This window comes from Lingula anatina, chromosome 6, assembly GCF_051362555.1.
Source record: "Lingula anatina isolate TDL-2025a chromosome 6, LinAna3.0, whole genome shotgun sequence".
Taxonomy (NCBI): Eukaryota; Metazoa; Brachiopoda; class Lingulata; order Lingulida; family Lingulidae; genus Lingula; species Lingula anatina.
The window spans coordinates 17,016,941-17,042,346 of record NC_141772.1 but is presented as its reverse complement, the minus strand read 5'-3'; the positions used below and the strand labels follow the sequence as shown (position 1 = coordinate 17,042,346).

General features: G+C 35.7%; 1 protein-coding gene across 1 annotated transcript in view; it reads right to left on the bottom strand.

Annotated features, from left to right (window-relative positions):
• LOC106150715 (uncharacterized) overlaps positions 1-25,406 on the bottom strand; it is a 41,936-nt gene that overhangs the window by 9,170 nt on the left and 7,360 nt on the right. The window contains exons 5-37 of the mRNA XM_087015254.1: positions 23,649-23,768; positions 23,038-23,114; positions 22,528-22,665; positions 22,152-22,231; positions 21,788-21,953; positions 21,077-21,283; positions 20,531-20,692; positions 19,581-19,790; positions 19,136-19,313; positions 18,519-18,593; positions 18,036-18,188; positions 17,065-17,155; positions 16,840-16,866; positions 15,608-15,728; positions 15,065-15,222; positions 14,693-14,746; positions 14,228-14,310; positions 13,972-14,052; positions 13,557-13,722; positions 12,818-12,994; positions 10,965-11,134; positions 10,475-10,532; positions 9,850-10,055; positions 9,328-9,474; positions 8,821-9,112; positions 8,404-8,459; positions 8,003-8,123; positions 7,358-7,486; positions 6,278-6,481; positions 4,181-4,480; positions 2,135-2,223; positions 1,810-1,862; positions 1,557-1,634 (exon numbers count right to left, since the gene is read on the bottom strand). Of these exons, the coding sequence (XP_086871380.1) occupies positions 1,557-1,634; positions 1,810-1,862; positions 2,135-2,223; positions 4,181-4,480; positions 6,278-6,481; positions 7,358-7,486; positions 8,003-8,123; positions 8,404-8,459; positions 8,821-9,112; positions 9,328-9,474; positions 9,850-10,055; positions 10,475-10,532; positions 10,965-11,134; positions 12,818-12,994; positions 13,557-13,722; positions 13,972-14,052; positions 14,228-14,310; positions 14,693-14,746; positions 15,065-15,222; positions 15,608-15,728; positions 16,840-16,866; positions 17,065-17,155; positions 18,036-18,188; positions 18,519-18,593; positions 19,136-19,313; positions 19,581-19,790; positions 20,531-20,692; positions 21,077-21,283; positions 21,788-21,953; positions 22,152-22,231; positions 22,528-22,665; positions 23,038-23,114; positions 23,649-23,768 (4,427 nt within the window). The remainder of the gene's footprint in view (positions 1-1,556; positions 1,635-1,809; positions 1,863-2,134; positions 2,224-4,180; positions 4,481-6,277; positions 6,482-7,357; positions 7,487-8,002; positions 8,124-8,403; positions 8,460-8,820; positions 9,113-9,327; positions 9,475-9,849; positions 10,056-10,474; positions 10,533-10,964; positions 11,135-12,817; positions 12,995-13,556; positions 13,723-13,971; positions 14,053-14,227; positions 14,311-14,692; positions 14,747-15,064; positions 15,223-15,607; positions 15,729-16,839; positions 16,867-17,064; positions 17,156-18,035; positions 18,189-18,518; positions 18,594-19,135; positions 19,314-19,580; positions 19,791-20,530; positions 20,693-21,076; positions 21,284-21,787; positions 21,954-22,151; positions 22,232-22,527; positions 22,666-23,037; positions 23,115-23,648; positions 23,769-25,406) is intronic.

The window sequence follows — 25,406 nt, the reverse complement described above, 5'->3', positions numbered from 1 at the left end:
GAACTCGATGCTTTTTAAATACAATATGTTAGAACATGAGCGATGCACTTTCTGTAATGACCCAAAAGAAACTTTATTGCATATTTTCTGGGACTGTACATATGTTCAAGCTATTTGGACTTGTCTCATTCAGAACCTACGTACACAGTACTCTGTTGAATTAAAACATCAACCGTGCTTGGTTATATTTGGAATCCTGGACGACAGCCCTCTCTTAGGTATTAATCTACTACTTCTCTATATAAAGAAATATTTCACTTTATGTAGACAGAATAAAATTACACCTCTTTGGAATGCCTGCAAAAAGTATTTGGAAAAGCAAAAGATAATAGATTTTCAATCTTTATACCTACTGGGTCCTCAAAAGGCAGATAATCTAAGGAAAAAATGGGACAGTATAGAAAAAATATTGATATGAATAAAAAAGAACATTTGTTGTAGACTAGGCCTAATAAGATTCTTTTATTAAAAAAAAAAAATTCTACATGTAATTTTAATCAACATTTGTAAGAACTTCGTTTGTAGTGTGTGAATGGTGTGTGGAAGGTGTATTTGTCTCTTATTGTGTTGTACATGTCTTGTATTAATTTTCGTGAATAAAAAAAAAAAAAAAAAAAAAAAAAAAAAAAGTTACTGGGAGTGTTTGGATCACAGAAGCACAGTGGGTGTCCTTTGTAGCTGATATATATATATATATATATGAACCCGAAGCTAGAACCCAAAATGTATTTTCTATCCTAATGTGAAGACAATTCAATCCACTCTTCATATTCCAATAAGGTTTTTTTAACCTTCCGTCAACCTTCCTTCATCATGTATTCAATTTCACTAAATAATGATATGCAATATTTTTGCTAATTAGCTAAACTCAAAATTTGCACATGAGTAATTATTTGTTAACTCACCTGTAAAATAGTCATTGTCTACTAGTTTACACCTTTCTAATTTTGATCAGATTTTGTCAATAAACAACTCTCCATCAAATAATTGTTATCTTATATACAATCAATATGCAGTGTTCTTTCTAGCCATCAAAAACAGAATAAGTCCCTTTAATACACAAGATAAGGAGTGTTTTGACAAGATTTTTTCTTAATTTTAACACCACAACCCCATAATAGTACTGTACTGAACAGGAAACAATGGACACATACCACATACCTATTAGCACTTAATCCACACAGTTAAATAATAAAATTAAAATTATCTTGCAAGTACACATTTTTTGTATATGCTTAACCCTAACAAACTAAGATATGAAATCTAAGTAACTAGAATTTTCACAAACATCAGTGCATACATGAAGCCAGCCTGCAGACTAAGACCCCATTCCCACAGATTTTAGATCGATCTATCCCTGTGGGGAGTCTCACTAGATTACTGTCAGCTTAGCCGGCTTAAGCATCTGTCCCACCTACTAAAAGCTGTAAGGGGGTAATTAACTACCGTGCGCGCTCGGCTGACTGCAATTTAGCGTGAACCCCCACGGAGTTAGGTCGATCTAAATCTAAATCTCTGGATCGATCTAAATCTCTGGGAATGCAGTCTAAGCTTACCTCTCTATGGCTCTCTCCTGCCAGTGATCATCAAAGGAGGTGCCATCATTTCTGTACAGTTTATCTAGAGGCGCAACACTGGAGGAAGAGGACAAGATATTAATATCATAATATTTTCCTAAGATTTCTGCACTTTCAAAATGAGTTACCATATAAACAATGTAAAAACTAACATTTCAATAGTAAAATTATTTCAAGGAAACAACAAGGGAAGAAAATTAATTTATCTTTAAGAATTCATTTTTCTACTTACCCAGGTGAATTTTGATATCTCCTTAATGCATCCATGTAGGTGGCTTCAAGATCCTGAAAATAAGATGATAAACAGTTTACATACAGCCATTTTTTTTACTTTGTTATATCTTAACAATGTTCTTAGTTTGCAATTCATAGCTTTTTAAAGCACTAGACTTTCACTCTACTGTATTCTGAAATTGTTTACAGGAATAAGACATTACTGCCAAATGCTGAAATACTTTACATAACAGGAGTTTACATTTTTCAAAAAGTTCTAACTGTACATACAAAACAATACACTGTAAAGATTAATATCATAAGTCAAAGGTCAAAATACTAACCTGCACATCATCCCCATGTTCACTGTAGTCCCTGTAGTATACTCCTGCTGTGTGAGGCCTCAGTGGACGTGTTATGTCAGTGACTGTGTCTGGAATACAATCAATACATGTAGGTGTTAAAAATCAGCTAGAACAATGGCCACATTCAGAACAAGCTGATCCGTGGACTAACAGATCCACGGATCAAATATGGCTGAACCACTTGAAAGCTTGCTGCAAAATCCCCTAATAGACACTGAATAGATGCCCTGCAGGGATTATGTGGTAAACTTTCAAGTGGATTGACCGTATTTTATCCACAAATCTGTTAGTACTTGGATTAACTTGGGTTGTGAATTCAGCCAGTCATTGAAACTAGATCACTGGAATAACTGTCCAGCAAGAAGGCACAACTATAACAATGACAACACTTAGCACTGCAGCTCTTCTGTGTCTCAGTTCTTAGAGTTCTCAAATATTCAGAACACAAACATGTACTAGCTGAGAGGTGATAGTCTAGCTTCCACGAAGTAACAAGTAATCATAGTGAAGAAGCTATGCAGTCTATCACATAAATGTCCAATATCTTTATATCCCTGCTCTTAGCATGAAGTTCTGGGAGACTCGCAAATAAAATCCTCCATGCTGTCCACAGTTGTTAAGCAGGCACAAATTAATAATAATTTACCATAGTGAAAAAGCAATGCAGTCTAAGATATTAATTTGATTCTTCTTTTTCTCTTGCAGCTACACTATTAGTGCTAAGAAACATGCACATTAAAATCTTTATGCCTTATGACATTTGTAGACTTAGCATAAAATAAATCATAAAATAATACTAAAAAACAATGCAGACTTTCATATCAGCTTTTAAATTACCCACCTCAGTTTCATTGTTTTTAACCATTAACACCAGGAAACATGCAAATGAAAACCACCAGCAATTTTCTCAGTTGTTAAGATCCATAAAATACATCATTTACTCATGAGAAAATAAAATGCACACTTCAATATCTCTAGGGTCCCATTGCAAGTTCTACCTCTATTTCCGATCCTCTGATTTCTAGCACCGGGTAACATGCACATTAAAATATCAAGAACTGTTGTCAGTTGTCAAGAAGGATAGCTTGATTAATCAACAAATAGGTCAGGTTTCAATAATATCTGGGACATGAGAATAACTTTGACCTTAAATATCTTATTTCAAAACAAATTAACACAATAAAGAGTTAAATACACCCCACAGAATTAGATAAACAGCCAAGAACTTTCCTTTGAAAGTTAAGAATGCAAGTAGCAGGTTAACTCTATAGGAAAAAAATGTATGAGAACTGTTTACAAACAAAACAAACAGGGAGTGAAAGGAAGCAACTGAATAGAAAATGTTTTGTAATGAGTACGACTCAATTATTCAGTTGTGGATGTTTCACCAAGGTCCTCAAGGTTGACACAAATGGATTGAAAAAAATTTTTTTTTCTTACAAATACATGTGATGAATGACTTTAGGGTGTGTATTCAAGGACAGTCTCCTAAGAATCAACATCTAATAGACTGAATGCACAAAATCTTTCAAGCAGTAAAATTACACATACCAGTAACAATACTGACATAAAGAATGAATTGGTTCAGGAAAAAATGAAGAAAAGACAGCATACCCATTTGAAAGAAACAATGTCTTTGTAAACAGAAAGCATTGGATGATACAATAATATTACTTTAAAATCTATCTGACCCAGAAAGAAAAAGAAAAAAACTGGGCCCAATTAAAGATTTGAAAGCCTGGCATAATTTTGTCATTCCCATAAAATGCAAGACAATACATACAGATCAAATTTCATAATGTACATGAAAAATTTGAAGGACTTCTATGGTAACCAGTCTTTGTAGTCAGGGCTGCAGTGCACTGAAAACACTTTCAAAATATTTCTATCTAGCATTAAGAAAATCAAACTCCACGAACAGAAAATATTATGATTGTAACTTTTTTTGGTGAAATGAGAACTTTCTTCACAAACAGAAAATTTAAAAGATGCAACATCTAAGATCTTGGCAAGTTGGAGTCCTACCTGTTGGAGTGGCAGGTGTCATAATGGAAGACCTCATGTCGTCTGCTCCAGCCTGTAGTCTGTCTCCTGGACTGAGCAGAAAGGACCTCATACTGACACTGTCCACTGGCAACAATGACCCTCGATCAAGGATAGACATGGTGTCCATACTCATCTGACCATCACGGATGGAGTCTGTGTCTGAGTAGAATCCGTCTCCAGGGGTGATAGATCGCCGGCTGGGGTCTGGGGAGGTGAGAGTGGAGCGTTCCAGAGCCTCCATGTCTGCTGCACTCTCATTGTACTGTTCACTTGTCGCATCTGGAGAATAAATTGGACAAATATGCCTAATCCTTTGGTCAAGATGTTTGGAGTGTGAATAATTGATGGAGAAAATCAATGTCATTAAGAGAATCATTTCTTAACTGCTAGAGACAGAGTCTGAGTTTCTTAAAGTTTACTACTTGGATAACTGTGTTAAACAATTAAAAAGTTTAGTGTTGCCATCAAAATTTATGGTGTACAGTTGTCATGGTTACCATTATTATAGGAATTAAATGTTACAACAAATTCATAAGTTACAGATTGGTATATCAATAAAGTATACAGAGTTGATTGCCAATCAATTAGACAAACTATTGGTAGTGAATAAAGTAGCAGATTTTTAGTATTAACAGATTCCACAAGTTACATACTCTTGTTTAATAAAACTTACAGTTGTTTACATGCAATTGATTTATTGATAAGGGATTCAAACTTACAATTCATGTAATATAATAAAACTGTGTATAAATAAAATAAATCAATAGTCAGAATAACAGCAAGGATGTTGAAATAAAAAGCACATATATTAGGTTAGTAAGCTACTATGCAAGTATGTGTTAATGTAGCTGTATTTACTACTAAGCTGGACTGAGTCTTTGTAAACTAATTTACTAATTCCATTGGCTTAACTTAGTACCTCCCTATCTCAGCAAATTGTGTGATTGTAATAATTTTGAACCACCCCCAGTTCCAACAGCAATGGGTGGAGCAACAGGGAATTAGATCACATGTCTGTGGTTATAGTTATTGTTATTGCAGAGATAGTACAGGATTAAGTTAGGCTGTCACAACTTTATAGTAAACACACCTCAATACTAGAGACACCAAAAATACTAACGCTACTGTTCTGAAGCACAAAAATAATAACTATGTTTTTCAAAATACAGCATCACTACTGAATATTCAGGTGTAATAATAATAATAATGAGAAATTTAGAAAACGTGACAAGATTATTATAAAATAACTTCATTACTAAAAACTACAAATCTGGTGCTGCAAAGTACAGATTTAAAGTGCTAAAAAGTACAGATTTAAAGTGGATAAATAGCAAAGATCCGATAAGAATCGATAAGGTTGTCTCCAAAACTGGATTGACTGATATTATTTTGAAATCATAGCTCAAATATTATTGGAGCTGAAATAGAAGTTACAAGTTAAATCTGTGATACTAGTATGTCAGCAGTGGAAGACAGGGTGAGAATCCACAGGAAAGATTGGCAAGGGATTTTTTGAAATAATTATTAAACAATTGGCGATAAAATGATGATCACACCAATGTTCAAAATGATCTGTAAAAGAGAGAGGGGATAATAAGCAACTATCAGAGATGGAGCTACAGCAAACCAAATAAATAATGAGAACAATCACACCCCAGCTTCAAAGCCTAGCATAAGTTCTTATACTTAAGTATACAAAGAAATGATGAAATTAGGACTGTTTATTACCTAAGTACGTATCAAGTTGCCCTTAGATTCAGGGTGTCATATAAACGCTTGGTCTACTACCCCTGTACTTCTTCCTTTACTGCAGTGTTAAAGCTATTTGCAAATGCTCAATCAAAAAAATTTAAATAACTTTTCAGTACAGTTATGCTGTGAAACTTGGGGTGCAATAAAATGTATGTGGACTACATTTCTATACAAGAATAGATAGACAAAATAGTCAGAGACATATTCAGGCTATGAAGTAAAGTAGTAAGACTCAGGGTGCTACACAAATGGGCTAGGACTACTGGTGAAGAGCTCTATAAAATGGTCAGAGATAGTCTACATGTATCTCTACATTACATGTACCGTGCCACTGCACAGACTTGGGGCGATTCCCAGGGTGTAAACCATGCTTATTAGGCGTGTCTGGGGCTCTTTTGGTTTGGAAAGAAATGTGAGTAACATGTTGTTGGTTGGTTAGTTCCAAGTCCACATCAACATCGGTTAGAACACTCTCATAGTCGCTGTCTCTGAAGGCGGTCGACTCCGTGAATGACCGAGATCTGCCTGCTAAAGTAAGATTATTAAGACACATCAATATCAGTTATGATTCTCTCATAGTTGCTGTCTCTAAATGGCTATAACTTTGGTGTGTGCACTGAAAGTCAACCCGTGAAAGTTGGACAAAATATAGATTAAATACATATAATGGATTTAATTGTTTAATAGACAGATTAAATAAATACATCAGTGAAGGTCAATTGCAAATTCTGTAAGTTGTCAATGTGCTTGTGCCTTAGTCTTGGCTCTCGCTATCTAGGTAAGTAAGACACATCAAATGAAAAGTTCCCAAAGGTTTTGTCTCTGAAAACATTTGGCTTAGAGTAACATTATCTTTAGATTTGCTATTCAAAAGTAAAAAGAACATGGTAGTAAATATCATATTCTCAATGGCCTGGCAAACCTGTAAAAGTAAAGAAAACATGACAACATTGTGACAGGTGTCTAATAACTGTCTTTGCAGGCTGTGATGGACTGCCTCCTAGCTATACCACACCTGTAAAATATTTATGAACTCAACCTACAACCAATAAACACTTAAACACCTCTTTTTAAAAAAGGGTCACTCTTTGGTTGCATGTTTTTATTTGTGATATTTGGTGCATCACTGAGAACAGCACGTGTAGCACACAGTAAATTATGTGGTGTGTTGGAGTCCAGTAGCTCAATCTATGGAAGTAGTGCATACACTGCAGGGTGCAACACATCAGACATCATACTGTGAAATATGGTGTACAAAATAAAATTAGTTTGGATAAGACTATATATTACAGCATACTATATAAATTCTTTCCACAAAGTACTACAGTACAAATGGCAGACATCATGCCATGCTGTAACAATACATAACACTGCATTCATTTCTAGTGTCATGCTATATAGTACCGTCCGGGTCCACATTTCCAGCGACATCTTCCGTAAATCTACGCATTATTATGACCTTGCTGACCGCAGCCTCACTCCCATATTGACGCCTGATAGCAGCAAATGAAGCAGCTCGACTAATTCCTGATTCTTTATTGTGAGAAGCAAAGCAGAAAAAAAGAAAAGAAAACACAGGTAAAAAAAAACAAAATAAAAGCAAAATAAAATAGAGTCAAGCAATAAGGAGAATGGAATATAAAGTGCCACCAGAATGTGATGTGGTGCCTTTTGTTCAAAAACAAAAGAAATCATGATTATCCCAATACCACAGTTCCTTTGATAATAAATATTTTCGAAACCAAGCTGCATAATATTTTTAATAGACACAAATGTTATAAATTACCAAACATCATATAAAAACAATGCAATAAATTCACAAAGATTTCTTTATAAAAAAATACTCAGAATTGATGACAAATTTTAACACTCTTGGAATAAGTCCAGAAAACAAAGAATAGCACTGAAGAGATATTATTATATATCACATAATTTCCTTTGCTGTACCTAGATTTTTGAACACAAGTGAAAAAAAAAACATTTAAGACACTTGCTTATATTTCAACCTTATGACATAAAACCTGCAAAAAATATGTTAAATACACTTACCTGTATCAAAATCCAAGCTTGCGTCAATTCCAAATTTTAGGCTTTTTGCTGAGGAGGAACCAGACTTCCTTGACCTGCTGGATTTAGCTGACATAGCCCTGTCAGGATCATCTGCTTCATCCTGGAATGATAAATTCATTAAAGACATTAAAAACATCAGACCTGCTTGAACAAGCTCCTATTGCCATTTAAGGACCATCAGCTTTTTTCTTAAAGAAAATTATTATTAAACCTACAAGGCCTACTTCCAAAAAAATTTTTAAACTAAACATTGTCAAGTTATATTGCATTATGCTATCACTGAAAGTTCTAATAGACCAGTTTTAAGAAAGAGCAAAGTTTTAATATTTATTATACATTTACTTGTGGCATGCTAGAAAATTTCTGTTCTGATAACCTACCACTTGACTTTGAGCTTCATTCTGACCAGCCTCAGAATTTTGTTGAGCACTTGTATCTAAAAAAAACAATCATGTTACTCTACAGAAAGTCTTCTTAGTTTTATCTGCAGATACTTATTCTTAAGACTGAAAATGAGAAGATTACTTGATCTAAATCTGTACTTATGACAAATTTCCAAATGTAATAAATGACAATATATTTACTCATTTCAGGTTTAATTCACCAATACATAGTCAAATACATCCAAATTGCTCTGTCTCAGTTTCACATTCCAAATACATTGACATGGGTTCAAAAATGACTATTAAACTGCAGCAGAGAATGTTTCTCACACTGTAAACTGTCACAACTAACACACTGCACACTGTCACAACCAACACAATGTACACTGTCACAGCTACCACAATGCTACTCACCCTCAGCTAAAACTGCTGCTTCAGTCAGCTCCTCTTCCCCAATGCCAGACTCTGACTTGGCAACTTGATTATATTGTATAGGGGTTTTCTTCTTCTGTGGGAGAGGTGGTGCTTTGCCAGAGGAACTGGCGCCGGCTCCAGCTCCTGCACCAAATTTCCTTGGGCCAACTTCCAGATTAGCAGAATGTTTCTCAAACTCCCGAGACTTCTCTGGTTTGGCAGGCTCTGGCTCTCTTGGAGATTCTTCCACTTTTGGCTGAGCTACTTTCTTGACTGGTTTTGCTGCTGCTTTCTGTAATAATTGATTTTCATTTTTATTGCTTTTGTTAAAATCTCGTAAAAAAAATCAAGAAATAATTGGAACTGACGCATTTCCATAATTAGATGGCTTCAGGTGCCTAGTTCACAAGCACCTGTGAACAATGGCAACTTGCAATCAGTGTGAATAAGAGAAATCAATAATGACATTTCCCACAAAAAGCTTCTACTGGCTGTTGTGAGTGGTACCTTTTTAACAGGTGGTCTCCTAGGAGGGGGCTCCTCCTCCTCACTGCTGTCATCTGAGTCTACAACAGACTTCTTCACTGGCTTCTTCCTGTCTGACTTCATCTGCTTCTTAACCACTTCTCGTTTTGGTTTGGATAGCTCAGACTCCTAGTAGAGAAAGAGTACATTTTATTACTACTTGATGAGTGTTAAATTTTCGTGTGTCCACTTTGAATTCCAAACTGAATTTTGCACCAACATCTTTCTGTAAATAAACTCTCCTTTTAGCTTATTATGAGCTTTTATCATAGGTTTTTTTTTAATATTCATATTTCTGTTTATAACTTCTGTTTATGTTTAAAAAGGCCTGTTTCACATTTCTTACAAAGTAAGGAATATGAACTGTTGCAAAACAATTTAGGTTTAATGTATAATTGCAAGGAATATGGTTCTAGAATGTTTCTATATTATGATTCATGTATATATTGGAATTGGAACAATAGGAGGATGGTGGTTGACAAATAAACCCTGCTCTATACCTACCAGCACAGATCCTCCAGATTTCTGATGGCCATGGTCAGCCTCTTTTTTCTGGGTCATCACGACCCGTTTATTGGCAAATAAGGACTTGGTGTCAATCTTGACCTTGGACATGTCCACCCTTTTCTCTGCCACTGGCTCCACTATTTTCTGCTTCATGATGTCCTGGACTGGGGCCTTGGTTGTGGTCTTCTTGGTTACTGGCTGGGCTGCAGTGGATTAGAAAGTAAACGCAAATAGAATTCTCCTGTAAGACTACAGATCTCCAAAGATAGAATATACTTACTGGTATAGAAAATTAAACTTTTCAAATGCCCATTGTGTTATATTTTCACCAAAGTTTTTATTTAAACATGTTTAGGGAAAAGGAATGTTTTATCCAGATTGTTAGAATTCATTCACTTTTTATTTTGTAAGCAAACCTATATCTAGCTGCATGATGCATACTATTAGGATATATTTTGAATTCTGCATATGTACGTACTAGTACATAATTTTGTACATCATCTACCATGATACTTGCTTTCATTTGTTTGTATTATGTTTCAACTGCAGTAAAAACCATATAAACTACAAGACTAGTACTGTATAAACTATTGCTGAAGAATCAGTTGGATGACATATGTACCTGCTACTGCCTTAGGTTTCTCCTCTACCTCGACCTCCTCCTCTGTGCTCTCTCCTCCCTGGAATATAGTGACCAGTGGGCAGTTAGCAACAACAACAACAACAGTAACACTGGACTCATTGCTCATATATTATAACATACCCAAGTCTAAAATGTGAGAAATTGGCCACTGTGTTAGGGAATGTCAAGGGTAATGGGATACAATGTATACTATGTTACTATGGAGCCCCTTGAGTTGGTAAGGATCAGGTTTTAATGGCATGCAGGACTATAAAATGTTAACCTGTGGCTAGCTGTTATTGCAAAACTGACCTGTTTCATAAAAGTTATGAAAGAAAAGAAGTAATGAAAATAAAATCTTAATCAAAATAGAGTGGCAAAAGAACCACAGCAAAATTAAATGCAAAAAATATGTCCATAATTTAGAATAGGTCTTTTAATTTTTGAAAACATATAAGTATTATTTTGCATTCATATCTAGGTGACAGACCTCTGAGACTGACATCTGACTTGGTGTGTTGGGGGTGGAGGGGGGGCTGGGGGTGGGGGTGGGTCCTGGAGACTGTCCAAAGTGTGGTAGGTCATATCTGTGGCCCTCCCAATCTTCCTCTTCACTTGTCATGCCAGTGATACCTCGGCGACGAGTCTTTCTTCTTGAGACTGGAAGAATAAAACAAAATATTAATTCCAGGTACTATATCAAACTGCAACCAAAGCTAGACTTAAGTGTGTGTGTGCATGTGTTTCCACACATGTATGTGTGTGAGTGCACTTGCGTAAGTGTGTCAATTAAGGGGGAGAGGGAAATTTAAGCATCCTATTCACTATCTGGGCATACAAGTCCTGCCAGGCTGAAGCAGCAGAAAGATAAGCCTCCCTCAATCTCCCACCTGGGGCATTGGATCTACCAGTGACAACAGCAAGTCACACCATCCAACACAGCAATTACAATGTCACACCTAACACACTTTTATCCACAGCTTAATATATTGGTCATATACTTGTGAATCACTGTCAAATCTCACAATATCCCAAAATCTAAAAATCATTGAACACTTTTGTCCTGTGTCCTGTGCACCACAAAAGTTGAACCAAACAATCAGTATGACTGAGAAAATATAGCATGTCATGTTTTTAAAAGGAATTCAAAAAACTTAATACAATTTATACATTAAAAATGACTACTTTACCAATTCATATTTATGCATCACTATTTACAATGCTAGTTCAATTTATAGATAGAACTGTTTCAGGTAAACCAATAGTATTTTCATATTTTGCAAGTTCACAAATGCTGTTATCACAATATGTATGTCTATTGAGCAAATATTGGAAGTGAATAACCTGAAACAAAAAATATAAGCACAGTGTAACAGTGATATCAAACAATGTGCATACTGTTAATCATCATGCTACAAGTCTGAAAATAAACAAAAACATATTTAGTAACAAGTGCGATAAATAGTGGACACACATGCATGCTCTCTACGACACTACCATAACTCTACCTCTCACTAGATGTTTTATCAACCCCTCCCATTCCTTAGAATGGTGAGAATGTCTTCTAGTGCTCTATGTTCAAAAGTATTTTGCTTACCCCTCCCCCACCCCACCCCCACCCCTCATCTTTAAAAAGCCAAATCCTGCAATCAATTACAAAAGCATGCTCAATGCCTAAGCTGTCATTGGCACAAATGTACTTAGGTGGACTATAAAAGGCCTCATTTGACATTTTTGAAAGAGGAACAAATCTTTTTAAGTGTTGAATAAATCCTGCTACCTTTTAGAATGAAGATATTTCTTTTATCAAGGAAACAATGCAATGAGCAGTTATTTTACATTCAGACAATAGTGCAAATGTGAAGTTATAAATTTGTTAGTAATTATTAACATTCTATTTAACTATTAGAATTTCAAATATTATACTTCCACTAAGATAAAAAATGCAAGTATTTTGCTTCAAACTATAACATATTGTTTGTTATCTATGTAAGCAATCGTAAAAGACATCATTAAGCATTCACATTTCTTTTGGGCAATAAATGTGAAGGGAATTCAAGATCTGTTTTACATGCTATGATGAAAATTTCATGTATAATTTTTGTTTATTTGTAAAATAAAAACAATCCAGGGGGTATTTGAGCAATACTGAGAAATGATACTTCTACACTGATCAAACAAAAAGATTTTTTAAAATGGGGCAATTCTCTTTCCTGTCTTATAGTTTTACATTACAGTATAAGTATTAAATGTGCAGTACAATAGCAATAAATGCACAAAATGCAGCCACAGCAGTCAATAACACATGCAGCACAATGCACTCAAACCAACAACCACAACTACCATTCTTCTTTGATTTTCTGATAGTTTTCACATTATCCTCTTCCAGGGCCTCTCCATCTGAATCTGGGCCCAGAGATGGTTTCTCTAAAGATTTTGCTCTTTTCTCCAACATCTTGAGTCTAAGTTTGTCTTTCTTTGTCATGACTCTAGATTTTATACTCTGGCTGTCTTGAATAGCTGATTAAACAAAAACATGGAATTCATCAAAATTAATGGAGAAAAACATTCGTTTTGTTTCACCCAAGCTTTGCAAGAATGATAACTAGAATATAATAGCAAGTAATAAAAGACCAAAATTGCTAAATATTGAATGAAAATGGAATTTCACCCATAAACCTATTATAATCAGTAAAGATATAACAGTTACATCAAAAGGAAAAATGGATTAGAACTAAATCTATACACAGTTTAAGATATCATGTGTATGTATAAACACATTAAACAATATGAAACATAGTTGATCACCCTCTTTTTAACATGTCACAGGCCTCTGGAATTAAAAAGCATTTTGAACAAATAAACAAGGTTGCAAACATTCCAATACTTCAAATAATGGGAACTAATGTTTTGAATATACAATAATGCTTGGAATCTGAAGAAAAATTGATGATAAAAAATGCAGAAAATATCCCTAAATATTTAGTTGACATCCCTCAGGGAGGTCAAAAACTACTTCTGTATTGTGTCAAATGCAAATGACACCATTGTCTCTTCTTTTCCACACCTATTCCACACCTACCCCTGAGGAGCCCGGCTTCTGTCAGATCTCTCTCCAGCAGGTCATATTTGCTGACATCTGCAGCCAGGGTCAGGTCCAGCAGGGACAGGTTCCGCGGGGTATCATGAGGGGACATGTAGGTGTCAGTGGGAGCCATGGAAATATCTGTCTCACTGTCACTCAGTAACTAGAAAATATGGGAAGAAAAGAAAAGTCAAATTGTCGAAAGCAAACTTGTAAAACTTGCAAAGTTCACTGTAGCATTATTACATGGTGGAACCTCTCAGTGCAGAACAATGAAGACAATATTCGATGTGAAAAGGCCTGTTATTTCCAACAATATCATGCCAAGGTTTTCCCAACATATTTAAGAAGTTGCAAAAAGTCTCATTTGCAAAAGGCCAAAAACAAAGTGTTCAGTTTCAAATCTACTCACAGGTCCCCCTTCCAGTTTGGCATTTGATTGCTTCATATTACCCTCCAAGAAATCCCTGGAGAAGTTCATCTTGAAAGGTACCTGCAGGAAAACAAAAACAAGAAAGATGACTGAATTGTAATTGGGCAAGATATCTCAGGCTTCAGGGACGGTGACAGAGGCTGGTCAAGAATCATTTCTAAATCTGCTTTGTCTACCCTGTGGTGCACGGTGAAGTGAGGGGGAGAGGGAATGACAAGGAGAAGAGTTAACATACCAGATATCTGTCCATAGTTAACAGGTCCTCATTGCTAGGGATGCCTTCATACACCACATATGGATCCTCAAATATATCAGAGTCTGCAAGAAATAGAGGCTATTAAGTGGCATACTAGTACGGCTTTAATAAATTTCTACAAGCTATATATTTAAATCAAAGATATGTGGAAAATGCAGCTCTTAATTATTTTGTATCTAAATTCTAATATAGTTTTATAGTTTTTCTAAATGAAAGAAATTAATTTCCCAATTATCTCTTTCTAGTCTAAAAGAACATCAATTCTCTTTGAGATCAAAGATAAAAAATCAAGTGCAGAATATAATACAGAATAAATGCAGATCTAAGACCTGCAAATTTAAGATGACCCAATTTTGATATGAGCAGGTATTAAGAGGGCATATACATGTAGTATAACAATTTATTACTGAATATATTCAAAGTTTAAATGAACAAAATGATTACCTGCATCATCCTTGTCTTCATCCTCATCCTCCCCAGATCTTAAACCAGGGTACACTGTGAACAGAGGAAGAAAAGACATTAGTTACAAACCTATGACTGCTCTATAATCTGCACCATAATATAGTAAAAACAAAACCATCTGTGTCACAAATTAAATCAATCACAATCTCGATCCACTCTCCACCCCAAACTTAATGTAGTAAATTGATGTACTCTTCGTATTATGAATGCTAAATGTCATTTTGATAAAACAAGTATTTTTAATCAAGTTTTCCAGCTGAAAACTTTATCTGATATCACAGGCACCAATTAATATCCTTGTTTTGTTCAAAGAAAACTTTTGGGAAATGTATTAATAGGTCAATTTTTTACCTGTGCTTAGCTCAATGCTGAACAAATGGTTCTGAAATCCCAGCAGCAGGTCCCCCTTGTTGTTCAAAAAGCACCCCCCACATAAGGTATCATTCAACATGATCTCCATTAGCAACGCATACCCAAGTTCTTCCCACAGTTTAATGGCTCCATCAGAGCTGAAATATAGTTTGAAAAAAACATCAATATCATAAATATTTAAGAAAAAATTTACAATTATCTTTATGGCACAAACCCAATATGGATGTGATAGTCTGAAAATACTGTTCCCTTTTTCTCTTTTAACATATTATGCTACAAAAATCTGAATCTTTACCACAAATCCTTTTTTCCACAAAGTTACTATTTAGCACTCAGCTTGCATATCAAAGTGACATCATAGTTGTCATCACAATTTTCATTTCACTTCATTGTACAGAAGACAAACTTGTAGCTGCACAATAATTTAAAGCCAACGCAATTTCCTTTCACAGTGCTACATCGTTTATGCATCTTATCAAAGTCTTATCTTTTCAACATCTACCAATATTATCATCATTTTACCTTATGCTGCAGAAGAGAGACTTAGCTGTACAAGCATCTATAGCCACAATGGCCTCCTTGTGTTCTGTGTTACATCTTTTATGTGTCATATCAGCCACAAGGTCCTCAGGCTTGGCAATCACTGGAATAATACACAGAAAATTCAAACTAATACTCCAACCAAATCATTAAGAAGGGATTTCTCACTTCTATCAACAGTGGCAGTGGAGAGATCACATAGGAAACCTTACAAATTACATTTATGTATTTCATCCAGCCACATATGAAATATATATATTTTCTATCTAGATTAAATGCTTATTTCTGGATTGATGGTCATCATCTATACAACTGCATATACTGATTAATGATCAGTGAGCTTTAATTAATAAGATAACTTGATTGATTTGTTAAAACCAATTGTCTTGGTTTGATTTCTTATCATGAAACAAACCACAGCCAAGACAATGATCAGGGATGAGAATACATAATAAAATGTAGACACTGTAAATATTCAAACACTTAAGGTTTTTATGAGATAAAAACTGCCAAGAAGCAAAGAAGTAAATCATAGCAGAAAATATAAAAATAAATGAAGCTGAAAATCAAATTTCATAACTATTTCATTTTACAGAAGAAATACTTCTGCAGATTTCCAAATATAACTGATATATTTCATCTTGTGTTCCATAAAGAAAAAGTATGGTAAATCTGGTAATGATCATTGCATTTAAATAACAAGCTCAATATTGGCATGCTTCAAGGGTTGTCATACTAAGCCAGTCTCCAGTCCAAACAACTGCTATGCTTATCTCCATATTTAACACACCACCATGCTAAATTGTCACACTAAAGAAACATTCCTGTTGAACTGTCATACCTAGCATAATATCATGCTCAAATCTCATACCTGACACATCATGTTGAACTGTCATACCTAACATAACATCATGCTCAATTGTCATACCTGACACATCGTGTTGAACTGTCATACCTAACATAATATCATGCTCAAATCTCATATCTGACACATCGTCATGCTGAACTGTCACACCTGATACACTGTCATGCTGACCATTCACACCTTCAACACCATAATGCTGAATTGTCACACCTAAAGCACTACCATGCTGAACTGTCACACCTCAAACACTTTATATGCTAAAATGTCACACTGAATATAACAGAATCCTATTTAAATCAACAGCACATCTAATTCAATATAATCAACACAGCAGGCCACAGCAGAATACCTCCTTTTGTACCCTTCGCAAGGTAGCCTAAGAGATACACATTGAAATTAATATTACATTTATCTAGACATTACGTTAGTAGAGAATGAAATACTGCAATCCACACAATCACCAGTCATATGCAAATATGGCATACATCTAATATTTAAATTCTGGTTAAAAAATAATATCATTCACAACTGAAAACTATATGGTTTTACACATATGGAACAGACAGGTCCTTACCACTGGCTCGGAGGGGTCCTGGGTCCTCCATGGGCACTAACTCATTAAACTCCAGCACTCCATCACTGTAGCCACATAGCAGGGTGTGGGTCTGGAATACAACTGGCTTGTTAATATCTTATAAATTATACACTGCTATGGTAAACTTTTATGGTTGTTAACAACAAGAAAAATATTTTTTAATGTCATTCACATACATAATGGCACCAACTTGAGCATAAAAACGTTTACTGAATGTTTAAATGATTTGCATCTACATTTCTGCACACACACACACACACACACACACACACACATACACACACACACACACACACACACACACACACACACACACACACACACACACACACACACACACACACACACACACACACACATGCACATACAATAAACCTAAAACAATCAGCATAGTAATAAGAAGAGTGCAGAAGGCTGCATATATTTAACCCAATCAGATCCCCCCCTCACAAGACAGCCTGACATATGCAATGATATGAGAATACCCCCACCCTCCACCCAGCACCCCACCCCCACTTACCAGTCTGGCATATGTTGTGATTTGAGGGGCACAGAACACTTACCAGTCTGGCATATGTTGTTATTTGAGGGGCACAGAAGACTTACCAGTCTGGTATATGTTGTTATTTGAGGGGCACAGAACACTTACCAGTCTGGCATATGTTGTGATATGAGGAGCACAGAAGACTTACCAGTCTGGCATATGTTGTGATATGAGGAGCACAGAAGACTTACCAGTCTGGCATATGCTGTGATATGAGGAGCACAGAACACTTACCAGTCTGGCATATGTTGTGATATGAGGAGCACAGAACACTTACCAGTCTGGCATATGTTGTGATATGAGGAGCACAGAACACTTACCAGTCTGGCATATGTTGTGATATGAGGAGCACAGAACACTTACCAGTCTGGCATATGTTGTGATATGAGGAGCACAGAACACTTACCAGTCTGGCATATGCTGTGATCTGAGGGGCACAGAAGACCTCATACTGTAGCACCAGGTCTGGCAGGGACCAGATCTGGATGGTATCAGCACCTTTCTGGGAGCACCGGGTCAGGAAGGTGTTGTGAGCAAGGTTCTGCTTGATATCTACAATCTGAAATAATAATAATAATATTAACAGTTACTGTAGCAGTAGTAGTATATATGGAGATTGCTGAATGGACAGACAGACAGACAGACAGACAGACATGTAGACATGAAACAAAAGACAGAAATCTCATTATATTCTGCTAACAGAATGCTTTGCAAAATGGGATGTTTTCAGGCAAGGTGTGATAAGTATGTATAATAACTGAGTGGATTTTTAAAAATCTGTTCTGTACTACAGAAGTTCAGAGAGGTTAGGCCCCTCCCATATTGCTTTTTATGATTAAAGAATATGTTTTCCCTGTTTTTGAAAATTATCCATCCAACATGTACTTACTGGATCTTTATTTGCCCTAAACTGGAAATATTTCTTGGCTTTCACCATGGGATCCATGAAGAGAATTCTTCCATCCTGATACAATGATAAACATAAAATATTGTGAAACCTATGTTCCTAAGGTTCACTCATCATGCTATATCTTATATCAGTGTTAATATTTTGAAAACATTGACTTTAATAGTATACAAATTTTTCAATGTTTTTTATGGAAAGCAGGTCCCAGAACAACTACATGTATCAAAATACCAGCACTATATACAGAAGAAAACAGACTATTCTGTCATCAACCTATATAACAAACATAGTATCCTATTTAATTCTCAAATATATAAATTCTATTCACATACTCACAAGATGAAGTTGCTACATGTGCTTTACCTTATTGGTACATTGCTATGTGTTGAGTTCTCAACCCCCATATTTGTATTGACAAATCAAAAGAAATTCATCTTTTCTAAATTATCCAGGAAGCTGAACACCAGTATGTCCCAACACCAGTTGACTAAGAATGCATTACCATTACATTCATATACCACATATTCAGTTATACATGAATGTTTAAAATACATTAACTCATTTTAAATTAAAAGACAGAGCTGCCATATGTGCCTCACCTCCAGTCCCATCAGTAGATACTGCTGTGTGAGAGGACAAACCATCCCATCCTCGGACCACATGATGGCTATGGAGTCGAGGGCACAGACACAGTTCACGTCTGTGATGGTTTCTGTCCCCACGCCATGCTCTGTGGCGCGGTGATTGGGGACATTCTTGGTGAGATTTTTACGCAATCTGAAATATTGGAGTGAAAAAATGCTAGTTGTTGGTCATTTAGCTATTTCAGTTGTAGGACATGCATTTATATGAATACAATAAATTAATGTTGGTGCATTTATTTAATTTTATAATGATAAATACATTAAATATATTACAATACAATATTTAAAGGAAATTTGATGAAGTTTACACTGTAATCAATAATATACCTATATTTTTCAAAAGAGAAAAATAAGAATTATTTAAAATCCTCTTTTTTTAGTGAACTCAATCCCCCCTTACTTCTTTGCAGTAGCAGCCTCTTGAGCTTTCTTTTCAACTTCCTCCTTTTCTTCTTTTCCTCCCTTTCCTTTTTTCTTCTTCTCTCCTTTTGTTTTCTCTTTCTCTGCCTCCTCCTCTTCTTCCCCCTCCTCCTCAGGTTCATTTCCCAACAGCAGAGACTCCTGTATGTCATGGACGTCCCACACAGCCATCCTGCAGGCAGGGTCAGTTCTGAGAAAAAGAGAGAAAATGCGAGCACTTTCAGTCAGGTACAGACCATGAGCAACACGAAGCATGTCATGAGAACACGCAGAACTTCAATATGCTGGCTTTAACAGCTGAACTAAATTGTTGTCTAATATTTGACCACCTGATCAGAAATGGAATTGTTGACAACGACTGCAACATCACCTTATTCTTTCATGCCATCAATCAGAATAAAGAAATTTTGAAAAGCTCTGAGCCATGTTTTTTCCTGTCTGATAATACAGTACTGGTGTATCATCAGAAGTACAAATGATAATACTAGTATCTACACATGAAAAGCATGATCTAGTAAGATATCAAAAATTTTTCCATAGACTACTGGTATTTTTTTTTCATAAATGTTTCCTGCATGTTTTGCCAGCTGATTTTCTCTGTCTGTAGTAAATGCAATTCCTTCATTGTGTAAACATATATTGCTTTATTTTACCTCTTGTAGAAATGAAGGCTTCTGGTCAGTTTCCATGAATTATTTCGAATAACGTTAATATGTTTAGCACAACATGTTATGTGACTGTGCACAATATTCCTTGACCTAGTCAAAGTGAATTCTAACCCTTTCATTGGTCAGTTTACTATACAGACATTTTTTAAATAATTCCCTTAGATGATGCGACTGGGCACTACGTATTAATCGTAGTCCCTTCAGGACTGTGCACTACATATCTGTCTAATATTGTGAATCATGTCTAACACATTATCCCTACCTTGTTGTATACAGCCACAGTTCCTTTGCATTGATGAGGACATACATGACATTAATCTCCCTACAGTAGGTCATGTGTTTGATATGTTGTAGAGGAGAGATTGGTGGCGGTGGCAACACTATGGACAGATTCTTTCTACTGGCTCGGTTGAAGATACGGATGCTGAAAAGAATAACAGAGATTGTGTTTACATCAAGCAAGTAGTAACAAGTAAGCTGATCACAAGTGCTTATATGCTCAAAATCAGCATAAGACTTTTACACATCAAAATTAAATGTATTTTGCCTGGAAAGTTCAACACTTTTAATTTATCATACCCAAAACTGTTAGCAGAATTATCATAAAAATATAAAATCATATCATAAAACTGTTATTGAGTTGTAAGCCTCTAGGTTTTGAGACACTCTAGAAAGAGAAGGAGTCTAAAGAATTTCATTCTCAATAATTCGAAATTTACAACACGAAAACTGATCATTATTTTCTCAGTGGCTTTGGGTAGGGTAATTATTTTTATTCATTCATTTTCAAAAAATCTATCTCTTGTACCTGCTGTCATCTCCTTCAGCGACCACCCTTGCAGATTTCTTCTCACTGGGGTAAAGCTGCAGAGACATCAGCTTACTCCTGGTTAGACCCCAGAACTGACACACATAGTTGAGATTCCACACTGTGATGTTCCTCACTGTGCTGGCATACAAGTTTTTATCCTCTGTGATACCCATCCACAGCACTCCATCAGAGGAAATCACGACACTGGAACAGATAATGAGAATATTTTCGGAAATCTATTTTCTGTAGGACATATATAGGCACATGGTTGATACATGTACATGCTCGTATTATACCCCAAAAGTATGACAAGTGTATGCCACATATATGTAATATATATATTCTTCCACAAATTCAAACAGCCAGAGTGTGTTTGCCTTCAGTCAGGCTCGGATGAGATTACACTAATATTCTAGTGTTCAACAACCAACAATACAGGACAGGTGACCAGTCAAAACACACAATTAAATGCCCCTGAACAGGTATCACAGGAAAAAAACTAAATTGATTGTTTCTTATTTATAAGTTCTGACTTAGGTCTGTTTTCCGCAGTGTTGGTATTTTATTAACCAAATTTAAATGAAATGTTCAGGCAGGACGGTTATTCAGGAGGGTAAGGTGTTTTGGTTTTAAATAAATCAGAGTCTTACAATATTTTTCAAAGATTTTGTACTTCATGTGTTCTTCAGTTAAAACATGTTCTGATACCTGTACAACATGTCCATGGTGTCCAGTGACCACTGCCGGACACTGCCGTCCAATGAGGATGTAATGACAATGGAGGACGTCTCTGGGTGGAGCACAAGGTTGGTGACCGCTTTGGAGTGACCTCTGAATGTGTGCACCAGGCCACCAGTGATGCTCCATACTTTCACTGGGGAGGAAAATGTTACAACTGATTACATTCAATCTTTGACTAAAGACATAAAAAGAGCCACTAAATGTTAGTCATATTGTTTCATAGTACATGCATACTTCACACTTTTTTAATAGTTCAGATCTAGGTGAATAATGAATATACTGTATGAGCTATAAATATAACTGATCTGATCTGATTAGGCTCCTTTCTTACCCTCTGTATCCATTGAGCAAGTGATGAGCAGCCGGGAATGCAGGGAAAATGCACACCCTGTTATGGACATGGAATGAGCACTAAATGGAGAAAACAACAGACAAGCAGTTAAAAAGCCTTTTCATTGCTTTCATGCAGTAGTACATGTACATTGTATGTCCCACAGAAAATGAATAAAAATCACTGTGAATTTTTTAACCACTCTTTTAATATCTTCAACCCATACACCTTCACATCTAATAAATATTACACCTCCACATTCCTTTGATTCACATCACTAAACTGTCTTTAGAAGTATACTGCTTCATCAGTGCTTCCACCTGGCAGTATTTTTTTTACCAACACAAGCCAAATCATGCAGTGGCTGTCCTCTTACTTGTTGAACTGGAACAGCAGGTTCCCCTGCAGGTCATAAGCATGGAGATCTGTGTCTGAGCAACAATACAGGTGCTGGAGGTGCTGGTCCAACTCTACTCTCTTTACCCAGCTCCCACCCACATTGGGAAGTTCATACCTGAGAAATAACAAAGACAGCTAATTAGACTTTGTACTGGGTACTGGTAGAACATGATCAAAGCACATTTTACATTTTCCTCCTCTGCTGCTGAGCCAAACAATTTAGGGCAGGTAGAGGCAGGTAGTTACATAACGGTTAATATATGAATTGGCTGAGATCCCACAGGGACTATCCTTAGTATACTATTTTAGAGGCCCTCATGATATCAAAGGATATAATGCATATTATACTATAAGACATGGGTAAATTTCCCGCACGTCCAGGACATGTATCTATCTTTGAAGAACGCTGCTCATGCATGTGACAGATTTCAAAATTCATGATTTTGCTAAGGGTAAGAATTTACTCATCATCACACACTGTACTCACTTTGGTGAAAGTCTATAGTTGGCCATTGCTTTCAACTCTGTAAAACTCTTTTGAACTACTTGATGAAACTTCCATACCTGAAGTAAAACTTTCAGTTAATACATTTTAACACTATTTAAGCCTTGAACACTAAATATTTAAAGTCATAACTAAATATTTTCACTATCTAAATTCACTCAGTAAAAGACTATTATAACACTGCAATCTAACTAAAATCACCTTGACTCAACCTAATACAATGAATTTATAAATCTTATAAGTGGCTATAAATTATTCATTTTTGCTAAAAAGGGTATTCATTTTCAGGCCCATAGCCAGGGGGGTTTGGGGGGGGGGTTCAAAAGAACCACCCTTTTTGCTGGGAAAAGGACCACTCTGGGTAAAATTTGATCTACGTACTTGAGGATTTTATGGTAAAAGGTCCACTTTTTCAGAAAACGAACCCCCTCTCTGAAATTGCTGGCTACAAGCCTGATTTTTCATCTTATTAGTTGGCTTTGTATCCAGACTTTATCCCTGCCTTACCCTGGTCCCACCAACCCCACCAGTGATAAGTTCTCGGACTTACCCTAGTCCCACCAACCCCACCAGTGATGAGTTCTCTGACTTACCCTAGTCCCACCAACCCCACCAGTGATGAGTTCATCTCTAACTGGGTTGAAGAGCATGAACAGCACAGACCTCAGACTGGCACTCACAGAGCAGGCAGCCTCAAAGTCTTTATTCAGCACCTATATCATTGAAAGGAAAGTACTTTTTAAATAATGTATATAAACAGGTTTTAAAAGTCATTCTATATCTGGTTTACTGGTAAATTAATCTAAATGACTCATCATACATACAACCATTTGACTTGAAATATCATCATAACAGGTAATCAAAGAATCAAGAAAATGAATATTAATATATTACACTTATTATTTTCATTTATATCTGTAATTTTCTCTTCAATCAATTTAAAGAGTATAAAGATTGTAACAGTAATTACAAGCACCCCCCCCCCCTCCCCTTTCAATATGGAGAATTTAGTAATAATAGAGGGCTCCGGTTTTTATCTGGTAAACTAATCTAATAATAGTACAACTGCACTGGCAGTGTTTGACCTTTGTTTGAAATAGTACAGGCCAATTTGGCCAGTGTGCTCTGAAAGTTACTGGACAAACCGAAAATGCACAAGCCAGACTTTGGCCAGCTTTATTACGAAGTTACTGGCCAAATATTCAAAGTGCAGGCCATGTGGTAATGACTCATGATGGAGATGTTATCATATGCAAATAAAGAAAAAAAATTAAAAACCTTTTTTAAACCTAGAACTGTGTTTATTCTTTAGTCTACAGATTTTGCACATTCTAATCTAAATTTAACATAAATATTCATATTTATTTACCCCACTTTACCTAGAGATACTTTAATTAGATTTTTAATAAAATTTTCTGTACTTATATTTCTGAAGTTTTCTGAACTTGTACTCCGTGAACATAATTTGTTTAATGAAATTTATATTTTGTATCTTTAAGTTGCATCATCACACCAAGAAATATTCATACAATAGATGCAAGGATTTAAGCTTCATGCTCTTTACTATATATTTGTACATAAATATATATATTTTTTTGGGGGGAATCGGCCGGGGTGAAATTGTCCTGATACCGATGAAGAGATAAAAGTCAGTATAAAGATCAATTTTGTCTTAAAAACTGCTCCACATCCTTCTCAGTCATTTCATTGTCTTCATCTGAATCACTATAACAGTCATCAAACCCCACATCACTGTCACTGCATCCCTTTTTACAATTCTTGGTGTTTTTGGTTTGGTACCTGCAATTTTTAAGTGTCAAGTTTATTAAAGACTGCCAACACAATCATTGAGTCAGACATAATCAATTACTGGTACATGTGATAAAGAGCTAAACATTTAACAACGTTAAAATCAACAATTGGGACAAACAAGTAGACCATTCAGATATGGGGTCTTAATAAATATATATATAGAAATACTCGTTTCAAAATAAATATTAAAATGAGGTTAAATTAAGCACTATCATAGCAGGGGCGGATTTAGGGCGTCTTCTGGGTCTTCCGGAAGACGGTCAGATTTTCAAGTTTACATTGCCGGGCATCTAATGTTTTCTGTCGGAAGATGGTCAAAAATGGAGAATGGATCAACAAAGATAATTTGGAAGACTGTCAGAAAATATATCTGGATCCGCCCCTGCTATCATTATTAGAGAACTTGTGATATTCAGGGTGAACTCCGTAAGTCGCACTGACGGAGATGCAGTCGGTGAACTGCTGAAAACCTAACGAGATTGTTAAAAGATTCAATTGTATCCGAGTTGAAATAAAATTCATTATTTTGTATTATTTGT